Here is a 15,820-nt window from a genome sequence, read left to right as displayed (position 1 = left end):
TGCTTAAGCTAATAGATCACTCTAAATTGTGATTGGTTGTTTGCCTCCTTGTGCCCTGCGATTCGCTGGCCACTGACTAAGCGTAGGCTCCAGCACCCCCACATTCCTAGTGGCGGTTCGGAAAACGAATGTCTAAGGACGGTAGAAAGATTATTTTTAAAGACAGGTTTAGGGGTTACATACTTTAGAAAGCAGGTTTAGGGGTTCCATACTGATATTGTCATGTGATTTGCAATTCCAATGAAAATATATTTTTTAAAGGTTCTTGGTTGCATGTAAACACGGTCAACAGAGTTGTCCCAATTAGCTTTGATGAAGCAGGCCTTGACCCGTGTGCTTCCGTGTGGGTGTTTTCCTCGACATGCAAATGAGAGGCTTCCTGCACAAAGACCACAGAGCGGAAAGTCGTCTTTTTGATTTGTCAAATCACACCCACGCATGCAAGTCGTCAATGTTCCCTATAAGATGTGCGCGTACGCAATTGCGCACTACTCTCATCTTCTCTGCACAGTAGAAATCATATGGCGCGCAGTAAATAAAATCCAAACTTATTTTTTATACCCTTTTCCCTATGATGGCGCCGTTTAGGCGGCAGCCAGTGGCAGTAGCTCTGTCCACTCTTATATTTTTCTGTTTTACAGCATGTTTTACATAAAAAATTAGAGGGAACATTGACATGCACCTGACACGACAGACAAGAATAACGCGCGCATATTTTTTGGTCTATAAGTCACACTAGCCAAAGTATAATAAATATATACAAGTTACACTGGAGCATTGTTTCCTCTAAGCTGCAATTGTGCACTACTCCCATCTTCTCAGCGCAGCAGCAATCATATGGCACGCAGTGAATAAAATCCAAAGTTGTCTTTTTTTACCTCTTTCCCCATGATGGCCTTGTTTACGCGGCATCCAGTGGCAGTTGCTCTATCCACTGGTGTGTTTTCCGTGTTTTACAGCATGTTTTGCCTGAAAAATTAGATTATTGACATGCACCTGCTTATGGCAGGTGTGATACCGGTCTGCCCGTAGCGAGCAATGATGATGTTACTCACACTGGTACTCAGTGCGCTCGGGGAGGTTGTCTTTCTGCCCAAACCAACAAAAAATTAGAGGGAACATTGGTACCACTCCCACAGCCATCAGGACTCTGAACTTGCGGTAGCACGGCACACAATCCTTTCTCTGCAATAACTTCGGGGTGTCTAATAACAATGTACAATATCTTAGATTGTACAGATCTTAGATTACTATTTATGTTTTTTTTTTACTGGGAAAAGGCACTTTGTGGAGTAGCACCACCAATATCGTTATACGCAGCTGTGTATGATTGACAATAGAGCCATCTATAGACACCTGCGTGGCTGGATTTGAGGGTCGCTTGTTGTTTGCATAATTAATGTCACCTGAATGGACATTTTATCCATAACACAATCACAACAAACAAACCTGCAGTTATCCTGCAGTTTGTATTGCTTTACTATTAAATAACATTTAATTAGAAGTAACATTGATATGCACCTGCTTATGGCAAGTGTGATATTGGTGTGCCCATAACGAGCAATGATGATGATGTCACTCACACTGGTACTCAGGGATGTTGTCTTTCTGCCTAGACCAACGAAAAGAGGGAACAATGCAAGTAGTCAAGGTTTTTTTTTTTTTTTAAATTACTGACTGACCACCATTAACGAAACCCAATCCCCAAAACAAGTGTAATACTCGTGCACACATTTCAACAATTCCTATTTGGTGTTTGTGCCGTCAGTGAGTCATCAATGCAGCACGACAGGGTTGCAGGATGATGTAGCTCCGCCCACTTCCCCTCCATTACCCTATTGTGCATTGGGGGGCCCCATGTGTGTGTTTTTCCAATACACACAAATAAATACTTTGATGGCCGTAAAAGTTTAACGGTGGCGTATTGTATCGCTCGATTAAAGTTTACAATTTAACGAGGCGCACGTACGCGCACCGACGCATAGATCCGTTAGCTATTTATCTTCCGGTAGTGCTGGGGTTTGTGTTAATGTCTTGGCGTGCAATAAAGTTTTAATTAAAACAACGACGGGCGCCAACGAGGGCGAGCGGGAGAGATTTTCGCACATTTCCGTCTCCTCTGGAAAGTGAGGAGCATCGCTACGGTTACCATATCCATGACAACCTCCCTCTCCTCTCGCTGCTATTATTGGCCGCGTCGTCAAGGAGACGGGCCGGCTCATTATGGGATGCGTGACGGAAATAGAAAGCAGCCGCCGGGTGCCAAACGACAAATTTGACGAGTTACGTAAGCAACGCCAACTACGTGAGTTTGTGTGCTCGAATTTTCCATCTTGTTTGCGTTCAGTAACACAATTGGACGTCCATCCCATCAATGGCAGCCATTACGTAAAAAAATAAAAATAAAAAAAGGTTGAAATGTTGAGCAAAAAAAAAACAAAAAACAATAAAAATTGCAGCATAACAGCCGCCTTGTTTGTTGTGATTGCATTATGGATAAAATGTCCATTCAGGTGACATTAATTATGCAAACAACAAGCGACCCTCAAATCCAGCCACACAGGTGCCTATAGATGGCTCTATTGTCAATCATACACAGCTGCGTATAACGATATTGGTGGTGCTACTCCGCAAAGTACCTTTTCCCAGTAAAAAAACATAAATTGTAAGATTAAAGTATAAAAAGTCACATCCCGGCTAGGTCAATTTTAAAATATTGCACAATCTAAAATATTGCACATTGTTATTACACACCCTGAAGTTATTGCACAGAAGGGATTGTGTGTCGTGCTACCGCAAGTTCAGAGTCCTGATGGCTGTGGGAGCGTAACCAATGTTCCCTCTAATTTTTCGTTGGTTTGAGCAGAAAGACAAGCTTCCTGAGCGCACTGAGGACCAGTGTGAGCGACATCATCCATACCTGTCAACCTCTGCCGATAACTGCCCTTATAAATAAATGATTATGATTTACCCGTACAAACCCCCCCCAAAAACCTTACAAATACTGTACGACGCATGTTTACTCGCGGTAACTCGTTTCTTACTAGGTGGCTCCTCCATGCTTGCTTCCACGATATTTACTCAATGTAAATCAACGCATGCGCATGTCATCCTTTATCGATATTGCCGTACGCAGCGCTAAAAAAATACATACGATTGAAGTTAATTTTTGCTGGTATACCGTGACAATAGTTTCGATCGATGACAGTAGCCTCGTTGGCTACCAGCCTACGAGACTATCTGAATTTTAGGCAAAACGGTCTTCTTGAGATCGGTTTTCATAAATATTGGCGATTTAAAAAAAAAAAAAAATCCCCGTACAAAAGTCGGTGTACGGAGTGCATGATTTGAAATGGTAAAAAAAAAAACTATAAAATACGTATAAAACACAAGTACAAGTTGTCAGGTATTCTTCATCATTGCTGGCTATGGGCACACCCGTATCTCACCTGTCATAAGCAGGTGCATGTCAATGTTCCCTCTCATTCTTCATGTAAAACATGCTACACAAACACCAAAAACATAAGAGTGGACAGAGCCTAAACGGCGCCATCATGGGGAAAGGGGTATAAAAAACAAGTTTGGATTTTATTTACTGCACGCCATATGATTGCTGCTGCGCAGAGATGACGAAAATAGTAGGCAATTGCGCATACGGACAGATTAGAGGGACTGGAACTGGTTGTAACCAGGGTTGTATTAATCTCTGACAATGTGATACTTTCAAATTGTTTGTATTAATACAGTCCATATTTCGGAGCAATGCCTGCATTTTCATCATGAATATTTGCACGAATGCTTGAACGGGAAGTACAAGATAGAATTGCATACGTAAAAAGAACTGAAAGGCTAACAAACGCACTGCACTGGTGACGTCAAAGGTAGTAATAATAATGTGTCCTACTTAAGCGACATTTACTTTTCCACTGACTCACAGTCTGCACCCTCCTTACATCAATAATCATCAATCATCTATTCTGAAAGAGTCCAAAATATTCAATTGTGAAATGCTATCGTCGTCTTTTTCGGACGTTTTCCATATACTCCTACGACAGGGGGGTGTCCAACTCAGATTGCTTCGCGGGCCAAATTCGTGCTGACTGGATTTTAAATTGTCTGGAAAAGTTTATTTTGGTCCTAAAAAGCCCATTTAATGGCTGCCAGTGATGGCGCTAGATGTCTCATATCCATTTCTTGTCTTTCAATGTACTTGCACGCCGAGTAAATTCCGGATAATTCAATTTATGGCCATTTCTAAGTTCCTATTTACTTTAAGGCATTTTACGGGTCATTATTAACTCATTGGCTGCCATTGGTGGCGTTGTTTGGACTGCAGGGGGCGAAAGAACGAATAGAACCGTGGATAACAAATTGGGCAAAGTGAAATAGTGCCAACACTCAATCACCGAACTCATAAAATTCTAGTTTTACGGCGCCCATGTTGAAAAAATAAAAGCCTTTTTATTCTGTAGGAAACGTGTGAAAGAGCTACAAAGTCAGGCAGAAGCCACCGACGGTCAAAAAAGCGTTTCCCAATCAATATGCCGGACCAAGAGAGACTTTTTGCATGGCAACGCACTTGTAACATAATATAGACATTGAAATGAAATTGGATTACAATGCAGACACACTCAAAAATAAGTTTCATCTAACCTTGCACTTTACTTACCGTATTTTCACGACTATAAGGCGCACTTAAAACTCTTAAATTTTCTCCAAAATAGACAGTGCGCATTATAATCCAGTGCGCCTTATATATGGAAAAAACATAAAACCAAAAACGAAAAACCACCACTGTCGGATATTTAAAAAAACACAAACGCCTGAACTGAAACAATACTGTGAAATATGCAGATGCCATCTCAGTTTACAAAATCTTCCATCATATAGCTCCTCCCCCACTGCAAAAGTTCATACTAAAAGATCCAAAACATCAACAATGGCTGGCTCTAGAGGTGACTGGGGAGTGAGTGCTTCATACCTGGAAGTCAATAGCAATTACCGTATTTGCACGACTATAAGGCGCACTTAAGTCTTAAATTTTCTCCAAAATAGACAGTGCGCTTTACAATACAGTGCGCCTTATATGTGGAAAAAAATTAATTCGTTGAGGGTGCGCCTTACAATGCGGTGCACCTTATAGTCGTGAAAATACGGTAATTCTAATTTGTGGTTACAGTTTGATACCTTTCTTCTCCCGGGTTGACTCTATTTGCCCCGCCTCCACCCTGACTTTCAGATGCAACCCATCGAGGGTTGTTTGCTTTTGTCTTTCCTTCAAAATATTCCCATAATGATCCACACTAATGTCCTCACAATAGGATAACGCACGACTACTTGCCAACGAAAAAGTAGTATATACTCCTCTCGTATTAGCGAACAAGCTCCGCCATTCACATTGACTAACGGGAAAAAAAAGACTTTTTTGCACAGCAATAAGCTCGTAACATAACAGACAAATTTAAATGAACTTGGATTACAATGCAGACACATTCAAAAATACGTTTCATCTAACCTTGCACTTAATGTAATTCTAATTTGTTTTTACAGTTTGATACCTTTCTTCTCCCGGCTTTGCTCTATTGGCCCCGCCTCCACCCTGACTTTCAGATGCGGGTTGAGGGTTGTTTGCTTTTGTCTTCCCTTCAAAATATTCCCAAATTGATCCACACTAACGTCCTCACAATAGGATAACGCACAACTACTTGCCACCGAAATGTAGTATAAACTCCTCTCGTATTCGCACTAACGGGAAAAAAACACTGAAAAATGCAATGCTCCGCCCAGTGCTCGTAGAGATATTACACAACGAAGTTGCGACCAGAAAGACAGTGCCCATGATGTTCTTATGAGCCGCTGTAAAATTGCTCGTATGTCTGGGACACTCGTACGTCGAGGTCTTTATTGTAAAACTTGTTTTTTGTTATTCAGGAACTGCGGACATCACATTTTGTTGACCTAAACACTGCCCTAGCGGGCGGCTTACCGCATGTTTGATATTACTGCTCTGTCATCGAATGAATGGAAATGAAAATAATAATAATAATTAAAAAAAAATGCTTTGTATTCTGCTGATTTCCAAGCCCCCAAAATGCATCACGTTCAATGTGACAACAGCTTTCTTCGAAAGGGCAGTGTGACAGATGTTACGCGGCCTCATGGGGATTAGCAGCCACACACACACAAGTGAAGACGTGCGGCGAGCCCTCGGCTTTTGCCAAATGGAACAAAAAAATAAATAAAATCAACCGTTACGCAAGATATTTTCAAGACGTCATCGGCGCCGAAGCCGTTGAAAAGCAAGCAAAACCAACGCGTAACCGGACGGGAACGCTTCTTTGACCTTTGGTCAGAGCCACTCACCAGATTGGAGTTGGTGGCGTTGGAGTCGTCCTCGGGAAAGGGAATGTAGACGGCTAAGGCCACACAGTTGGCGAAAATGGTCATCAAGATGATGATCTCGAAGGGTCTGGGAGGAGGCCGCTTAAGGAAAACACAACAAAGCAGCTATTTGTCTTACTTAGATTGCCATCCATTTGCGGGTGGATCGCCTTTTAAAATGTCGCTGTCCCTGTGACATTTATAACCGGCGGGATTTGTCACCGTGATCAACGCTTGGCGGTGCTCGGATGTTTGGTCGCCGGTCTTTTGGTCGTCGGTCTTTTGATCACCGGTCAAATGGTGACAGAGAGTTTACTGTTGAAACCAGCTCTCAAAATTATATTCATGAGAGAGAGTTTATTATCTAAGAGAGAGAGTTTAATATCTAAGAGAGAGAGTTTAATATCTTAGAGAGAGAGTTTAATATCTAAGAGAGAGAGTTTAATATCTTAGAGAGAGAGTTTCTAATATCTAAGTACTATTTGATATCTAAGTACTGTTGAATATCTAAGTACTGTTTAATATCTAAGTACTGTTTCATATCTAAATACTGTTGAAACCAGCTCTCAAAATTATACTCATGAGTTTATAATTTAAATATCTACCGTTTTGAACAGTTATTAGATATTAAACAGTACTTAGATATTAAACTGTACTTAGATATAAAACTATCTCTCTTAGAAATTAAACTGTCTCATAAATATAATTTTGAGAGCTGGTTTCAACAGTAAACACATTTGAAACGGCGACCAAAAGACCGACGACAAAAAGGGACCAAAAGACCAGCGACCAAACGTCCAGTCACGATACTTGTCGGGCAAAACATCATCATTTCAGACATCAAAGTGGCTAACGACAAGATGGACGGGCCTTGCCTGCGAGCACGCGTGCCCAAATATGGCCGCTGTCGCGTGGAAGGCAGGATGCGGAAGGAGGGAAAGGTCCTTGAGAGGAGAGTGACCTCATTATTTCTGGCCGGGCGAGTGAGGGGAGACAGAGGAGGTCTGCTTATCGTCAGCGCGATTACTCTTGCTTTCTTCGCGGCTACGCCAGGAAAGGCCTGCGGAGGGCTGTTTTGCGGCTCGTCGCTTTCGTATTAGAGCGCCGTTTCTCACAAACTCATCTATCGCAATCGCTCAAACTCACAGACGTCCCATCCAGGTCAGTTCAACTCCATGTTTGGATGAATGGTGACCTTTCCTGGCCGGGAAGTCAAAACAAGGACGGACCAAACGCGTCCATGATCCTGGGGGTCAAGGGTCACGAACGGAAGATCGCCTTCTATATACGGAATAATAAATCTGCTGGCTATTGTAAATCGGTGAAGCAGGGTGGAAAAATAAAGTTTTTTTTCTGAATTTTTTTTTTTTTGATTTTTTAGTGGCTTAAGGAGAAAGTAGGAAAAAATGTATTCACTCGCATATAAGTTGCACCCTTAAATTGCCTTAAAATTGTTAAATTTTACATTTTTTTGTGTATAAGCTGCACCCTGATTCATAATTTTTAACTCCATATTCATGGTATTAATAGGGAGTACAAATGTGTTATTTTGAAGAGAAAATCTGAAGAAAAATCATCACAAGTGGACAATTACTCGCGTATAAGCCGCCCCCTGATTCTCAATTTGCACCTCCATATTTATAGTTTTAATAGGGAGTACAAATGAGTTGCTTTGAAGGGAAAATCGGAAGAAAAATCATGACAAGTGGACAATTTCTCGCGTATAAGCCGCCCCCTGATACACAATTTTTCACCTACATATTCATGATTTTGATAGGGAGTACAAATGTGTTACTTTGAAAGGAAAAATCAGAAGAAAAATCATCACAAGTGGTATTTTTGAGGTACTGTATGAATCAAAAGCACATAATTAGGATCAATATCATAAGGAAGTTAATATACCTGTCTTTGTAAAAACAATATATCAAATTATTAAATTAGCAATAAGAAATAAGTCTATCTTGATGAGAACCTGATGCTTTCTAATGACAAAAATGACAATGTTGTGGAAGCCATATCGCTTATGATGTAAAATTATCTCAATTTTTTTCGATGGTTACTGCAAAAGTTGTCACTTTCAAACGAGAAATAATATAAAAAATATCAAAGTCAATCCTAATTTTTTTCCTTCGACAAAACCGGCTTATATGCGAATAAATAGGGTAAAACCGCATGATGGCGCCATCTTGGGGGGAAAAAAAATTTAAACGTCGGCGGGCCAGATTAAAAAGCCTAACGGGGCGTATGTGGACCGCGAGCCGTAGTTTGCCCATGTCTAGTTTAAACAGATGATAACCGTGAAGCCCCCGGGTTTACTCCGACTTAACTCCGTCACCCCCGTGCTTCTTTGTCATTTCCCCCGCTTGACCTTTCCCACCTCCCGACATATGGAGCGCTCAGAATGCAAATCCGGAATGAAAAACTCATTAAACAATGGCGAGTCGGGAGTATGAAAAGCTTATGTACGGCGGCCGTACGTGGTGATACTAAATTTGGGATGGTTGCAGGATGGATGGATGCAGCGTGGGAGGAGGAGGGACCCTCGGGAGAGCGGATGAATGCGGCAAGAAAGAAGCGAGGGTGACGGAGAAACCAGTGGAATCAAGCGCCCTTTTTAATCCGTGTGTGTGTGTGAGTAAACAAATAGGAGGATGAAAGGGAGAGGAAGAGGAGGATTGAAAGCTAGAGGCCACGCGCATTTGTTACAAGACATTGGCTGCTGTGGATGGCGATAGACGTCCAATCCACCCAGCGACTGCTTTAATGGAATCAATTGTGAATTTGATGCGTGGCCAGATGTTTGGTCGCTGGACGTTTGGTCGCCGGACGTTTGGTCGCCGAGAGTTTACTGTTGAAACCCGCTCTAGAAATTTTATTCATGAGAGAGAGATTTTAACATCTAAGTACTGTTCAATATCTAAGTACTGTTGAAAACAGTAGATATTTAGATGATAAACTCTCTCTCATGAATATAATTTTGAGAGCTGGTTTCAACAGTATTTAAATATTCAACAGTACTTTAAACATTCTTATATATTAAACTCTCTCATGAATATAATTTTGGGAGCTGGTCTCAACAGTACTTAGATATTAAACAGTACTTAGATATTAAACAGTACTTAGATATCAAACATTACTTAGATATCAAACATTACTTAGATATCAAACATTACTTAGATATTAAACAGTACTTAGATATCAAACATTACTTAGATATCAAACAGTACTTGGATATCAAACAGTACTTGGCTATTAAACAGTACTTAGATATTAAAAAGTAATTAGATAATAAACTCTCTCTCTTAAATAATAAACTCTCTCTTTTAGATATTAAACTCTCTTTCATGAATATAATTTTGAAAGCCGGTTTCAACAGTAAACTCTCTGTCACCATTTGACCGGCGACCAAAAGTCCGAGCACCATCTGATGATAATGAATCGGACTTTGAGCCATTTTAAATGGTATGATGATGATGAATTAGACGTGAAGGATTTCACATTGAAAATTCTATTTAAGAATTGTGTTCCTAGTGGTAGTTTTTTTTCCAGGTTGTGAATAAATATTTTGTCATGGCAACATGTGTTAAGCCTTTGCCAAATGATAAAAAAAATGTCATACCAATTTTTTGGTCACAAATTATGGGTGGACGATAAACACGGGTGAGCGTTCAACTCGAATAAATACGGTACTTTGGGAATTTTTGTTTGGGTTCGTGTTCAAATCCCGGGGTCGCCTTCAAAAAATCCATCTGTAATTTGTGTTTGAACGACGTTTGCACGAGCATTGGTTCGGGTTCAAAACCCGGGGTCGTTTTCAAAATTTTTATCTGTAATTTTTGTTAAACGACGATTGCACAAGCGTAAATTCGGGTTCAAATCCCGGATCGCTTTCAAAAATTCCATCTGTAATTTTTGTTTGAACGACGTTTGTATGAGCATACGTTCGGGTTCAAATCCTGGGTCGCTTTGAAAAAATCCATCTGTAATTTTTGTTTGAACAACGTTTGCACAAGTGTAGATTGAGGTTCAAATCCCGGGTTGCTTGGAGAAATTCCATTGGGATTTTTTGTTTGAACGACGTTTGCACGAGCTTAAATTCGGGTTCAAATCCCGGGTCGCTTGCAAAAATCCCATCTTTGTTTCCATTTTTGTTTGAACGACGTTTGCACGAGTGTAGGTTGAGGTTCAAATCCCGGGTTGCTCGGAGAAATTCCATTTGTAATTTTTGTTTCAACGACGTTTGCTCAAGCTTAACTTCAGGTTCAAATTCCGGGTTGCTTGGAAAAATTCCATCTTTGTTTCCATTTTTGTTTGAACGACGTTTGCACGAGTGTAGGTTGAGGTTCAAATCCCGGGTTGCTTGGAAAAATTCCAATTGTAATTTTTGTTTCAACGACGTTTGCTCAAGCTTAAGTTCAGGTTCAAATCCCGGGTTGCTTGGAAAAATTCCATCTATAATTTTTGTTTGAACGACGTTTGCACGAGCATAGGTTCGGGTTCAAATCCCGGGTCCCTTTCAAAAATTCCAACGTGTAAATGAACTCCCACCAAAAACCCAGAACAACAGTATTTCTGCAGTGACTACAGAAACTACACAAACACACACACAACAATCCAAGATTAAAATGACCAAAAAGGATACTTCCACTCCACGATGCTGATGCAGGCCCGGCGAATGGGGTTCTTGAGCGTGAGGCAGAGCAAGGCTCGAGGGGGCCGCGTAGCCGTGGTGGTGGTGGGCTTCTTGGGCTTGGCGCTGTAGTGTTGTCGCTTTCGCTGTGTGGAGCTGGCCGTGGAGATGGGACCGCCGCCTCCCGCCGCCAGACCCGCCGAGCCGCCCGAGGCCGCATTGCCCATCATCTTGGCCTGGCGAGCGGCGTCGATGGCGGCCTGCCAGCTCAGGGCGGCACCCGGCGTGGCCATGTGTTCCGGAGCCAGGCCCACCACTCCCGCCACGCCGTGGTTGACCCCGCCGCCACCGTGCTTGCCGGGGTGCTCGTTGGTCAGGGCGGGGGCTGGAGCGAGGGCGGGCGGAGGGGGGGAGTAGTCAGAGCCTGAAATGCACAAAACGGGGCCAAGTTAATAAAGGAAATATTTCAAATGTTTTTGTTGTTGTTGTTTTTTGGACAAATTTGGTGGATGCAAAAGACATTCTTTCTGACAAAAAAGATACTAAAATTTTTGACTAAGAGAGCCATAAACAATTGATATTTTCAAACATTATTCCTTGAGAGTCCTACTCAGAATTTAAAAGTCAAAATACATGAAAATGTGAGCATTTATTAATAATTTCACCACTTTGAAACTCAAAAAAAGTCTGAATTCTTTTGAGAACATTATTTCACTGTTGCTAATCAATGAGTATCAATGAGAGTATGCATGCAGAAGAGTCTAATGAAGAACATTTATGATTTAAAAAGGGGCTAGAGATCACAGTTCCAGCGTGACGCTCTCATTGGTGCATTCGGGACTTAGGTCTCTCACCAGCGTTACCCACATTTTACCACACAAGTTAGCAGAGAGCCATGTACACCCATCAAAAGAGCCACATATGACTCCCGAGCCATAGGTTCCCTACCCCTGAAGTAGATGTATTGTTACATCCCCAATAATTGTTGGCAAATTAACATTTACTATGTGTTGGTTATTTTCTGTTTTGCAGTAAAAAAAAACACTATTGGATGAATTACCAACTTCCTGATGATATTCAACCTAATAATGTGCTTTTGATTCATACAGTATCTCAGAAATACCATGTGCGATCATTTTTCTAAAGATTTTTCCTTCGAAGTACAGTGGCACCTTGAGATACGGGCCTAATGCGTTCCAGAACAGAGCTTGTATGTCGATTTACTAATAACTCAAATAGAATACCGTATTTTCTCGCATATAAGACATATTTGTAACTATAAAAAAAGATGACTAAATCAAGGGTACAGTTTATATCTACACAAGACTTAGTGTTGCTATAGTCTTTTTTTACCAGTAGATATTGTTAAATAAATATTTATTATTTGTTGGTTATTTTCTGTTTTGCAGTAAGAAAACAACCATTACTGGATGAATTACCAACTTCCTGATTATATTGACTGTAATAATGTGCTTTTGATTCATAAAGTATCTCCGAAATACTGCGTAGGATGATTTTTTTATAAGAATTTCCCTTCAAAGTAACACGTTTTATTCCCTATTAAAACCATAAATATGGAGGTGAAAATTGCGAATCAAAGCGGCGGCTTATAAGCGAGAAGTTGTCAATAAATGTGCATCATTCACGAGCTAGTGTTAGCATGTAGCTAAGGTTCAATTTATGCACCCAGCTTTAAAAAGATATTCATGACACAGCAATGATTGCACCTCAATTTTTAGCTTTCAAGGTAAAGCATGCGAAAAAAATAGAAGGCTCATAATTCAAAAAATTAAAATTGGGTCAAAGTGTCATTTCATTCCCCCCGACTCTTTTATTTTGAAGTGAAATCAAGCAATTGCACGCTTGAATATACAACGTTGCATTCTCTTTTGTTAAATAAACAGCTTCAAGTAAATACACTTTTCCTCAGAACTGAGCTAGCAAGCGAGTTAGCGCCAACAGGCCTTGAGGAGCAGATAAAAAAAAAAAGTACTTCATTTTAAATTGAAATGCCTTTGAAGGAAGTAAAAAAAAACACGGGAGGAATGAACCGAAGAAACACATTTTTTCGGAATGTCACTTTCCATTTGAAATCTGCTTTTTTTGACCTGTAATCCCTAAAGAAAAGGTCGAAAATGAGGGACAAATTTCAGAACCCTGGGCTCAGAGTAAGAGACGACGGCATTACAATAATCTGACGCAGATTACAGTCGCGTAAAGAGACGCTGTGAATAAAAACCAGAGCGGATCTTGCCTGCTTAGCCAGATTAAAGACATGTATAATGTCCTTTCAAACCTCCACAGAATGACACCCCAACAAGGATTGCACAAAAGTGCTCCTTCGGCAGATAAAGCGTATCTTTCGTGCTAAAAAGATCCAAAACATGTACGAATTTCCCTATTTAAAGCAAGTTGTGATGTTGAATATACAAAAATCTCACCACAATGGAAGCAAATAAGAAGTAGAAGTGAAGCCAACTTTAAAAAAGGAAAATCAGTGAAGCTGTTATCTATTTAATGATAAACACTTCCAGCTGATGCTATCACTTCAACACTCAAATAACCAACACACACACACACACACACCCATAAAAAAATATGTTTATGTTCCGTTTTTGAGCGGGGGAAAAAAAGACTAAGAAAAACTATGAATATAAATGCCAAAAGATACCATTTTGGCACGGTTTTGATTATTATTAGCGTATTTGCTCGCATATAAACCGTATTTGTAAGAAAAAAAATGACGACTGAATCAAGGGTACGGCTTGTATGCACACATTTTTTGGTTATTTTCTGTTTTGCAGTAAGAAAACAACCATTACTGGATGAATTGCTAACTTCTTTATGATATTGACACTAATAATTTGCTTTTAATTCATACAGTATCTCAGAAATACTATGTGCGATCATTTTTCTTAAGATTTTCCCTTTCAAAGTACATTGGTACCTCAAGATATGAGCTTAATGTGTTCCGGGACAGAGCTTGTATGTCGATTTACTTGGAACTCAAATAGAATACCGTATTTTCTCGCATATAAGACATATTTGTAACTATAAAAAAAGACTAAATAAAGGGTATGGCTTATATGCGCATAAGACTTACAGTGTTGCTATAGTAGATATCGGTAAATTAACATTTACTATGCATTGGTTATTTTCTGTTTTGCAGTAAGAAAACAACGATTACTGGATGAATTACTAACTTACTTATGATATTGACCCCTAATAAATTGCTTTTAATTCATACAGTATCTCAGAAATACCACATTTTTCTTCAAATCTTCCCGTCAAAGTAACACATTTGTACTCCCTATTAAAACCATAAATTTGGAGGTCAAAATTGCAAATCGGGGGGCGGCTTATACGAGAGAAATTGTAAAATTATTTTTTTTAAAGCTATTTTAATCTAGTAAATACGGCATATGTCAACTAAGTGAACTAACAGCAATTACAACACTTTTGGACTCCATCTTTATTGACGGTCAACAATGCAAAGAAAGTGTAGTCTGTTTCAAACCCAACTAAAAGTTAATACATAACAATAAGGATAAGCTTGAGGGGGCACATCTTTTCAGAAAAGTGTGATTGTCATTTCTTCTGTTCTTTGCACGACATGCCGTCATTATCACTGTCGCCGTGTTTAAAGCCCATCCTATTTTTATCCAATTCATGTGCCATCTTGCACGAGCACCATGAAAAGAAGCCGTTCTCCATCTATTCCGCGCTGACGCCTGTGACAAAACCTAGACGTTCGTCAAAAAAAAAACAACCACTGTTCTCGGATCAAGCGTCGATCTATTCTTTGAGACTGACTTTTTTGGGGGAAAGTGGAAAACTTCTATTTTGTACGCACACAGACCAAAGATAATAATACAGTCATACCTCTACTTACGAATGCCTCCAAGTACGATAGTTTCAGGTTACGGTATTTTTCATATGCAAGTGAGTGACGAAAAAGTTACAAAATCCTCCAAAAAGTCAATGCATTTCCTTATCTGTTCATTTAGTTTGAAAGTATTGTCACAGATGCATTGATTCTCCTTTGCTACCCTCTACTGAGCTCTCATTGGCTGGCTCACTACAACCACTATCCATGTTTCAAGATTCTCCCTTTTAGACCTGGCCACCTTGGCTCAATGCTCCCCTTATTAATGATTGCAATAGCCCTTATTAGGTGATTGAAACCCGTATATATGGAATGTGGCTCATATTGTACGTTTGGTCGCCGGTGACAGAGAGTTTACTGTTGAAACCAGCTCTCAAAATTATATTCTCGAGTGAGAGTTTAATATCTAAGAGAGAATTTAATATCGAAGTACTGTTTAATATCGAATTACTGTTGAAAGCAGCTCTCAAAATTATATTCTCAAGTGAGAGTTTAATATCTAAGAGAGAATTTAATATTGAACTACTGTTTAATATCGAATTGCTGTTGAAAGCAGCTCTCAAAATTATATTCACGAGTGAGAGTTTAACATCTAAGTACTGTTTAATATCTAAATACTGTTGAATATCTAAGTACTGTTTAATATCTAAGTACTGTTTAATATCTAAGTACTGTTTAATATCAAACTATGGTTTAATATCTAAGTACTGTTTAATATCCAAGTACTGTTGAAACCAGCTCTCAAAATTATATTCCTGAGAGAGAGTTTAATATCTAGGTACTGTTTAATATCTGAGTACATTTGACAGGCGACCAAAAGACCGGCGACCAAAAGACCGGCGACCAAAAGACCGGCGACCAAAAGACCGGCGACCAAACGTCCGGTCACGCTCCCATCCCCTGGGCTACACACTTGACAGCCC

General features: G+C 40.0%; 1 protein-coding gene across 4 annotated transcripts in view; it reads right to left on the bottom strand.

The window, feature by feature from the left end:
* Positions 1-15,820, bottom strand: part of cacna1c (calcium channel, voltage-dependent, L type, alpha 1C subunit) — a 134,411-nt gene that overhangs the window by 92,710 nt on the left and 25,881 nt on the right. For all 4 annotated transcript variants that reach the window (XM_077709892.1, XM_077709894.1, XM_077709893.1 and 1 more), the window contains exons 2-3: positions 11,024-11,435; positions 6,364-6,469 (exon numbers count right to left, since the gene is read on the bottom strand). In XM_077709892.1, coding sequence (XP_077566018.1) covers positions 6,364-6,469; positions 11,024-11,435 — 518 coding nt within the window. The remainder of the gene's footprint in view (positions 1-6,363; positions 6,470-11,023; positions 11,436-15,820) is intronic.

Source organism: Stigmatopora nigra, chromosome 23, assembly GCF_051989575.1.
Source record: "Stigmatopora nigra isolate UIUO_SnigA chromosome 23, RoL_Snig_1.1, whole genome shotgun sequence".
Lineage (NCBI taxonomy): Eukaryota > Metazoa > Chordata > Actinopteri > Syngnathiformes > Syngnathidae > Stigmatopora > Stigmatopora nigra.
Note: the sequence above shows the minus strand (reverse complement) of the source record. Positions and strands in the feature narration are given on the sequence as shown.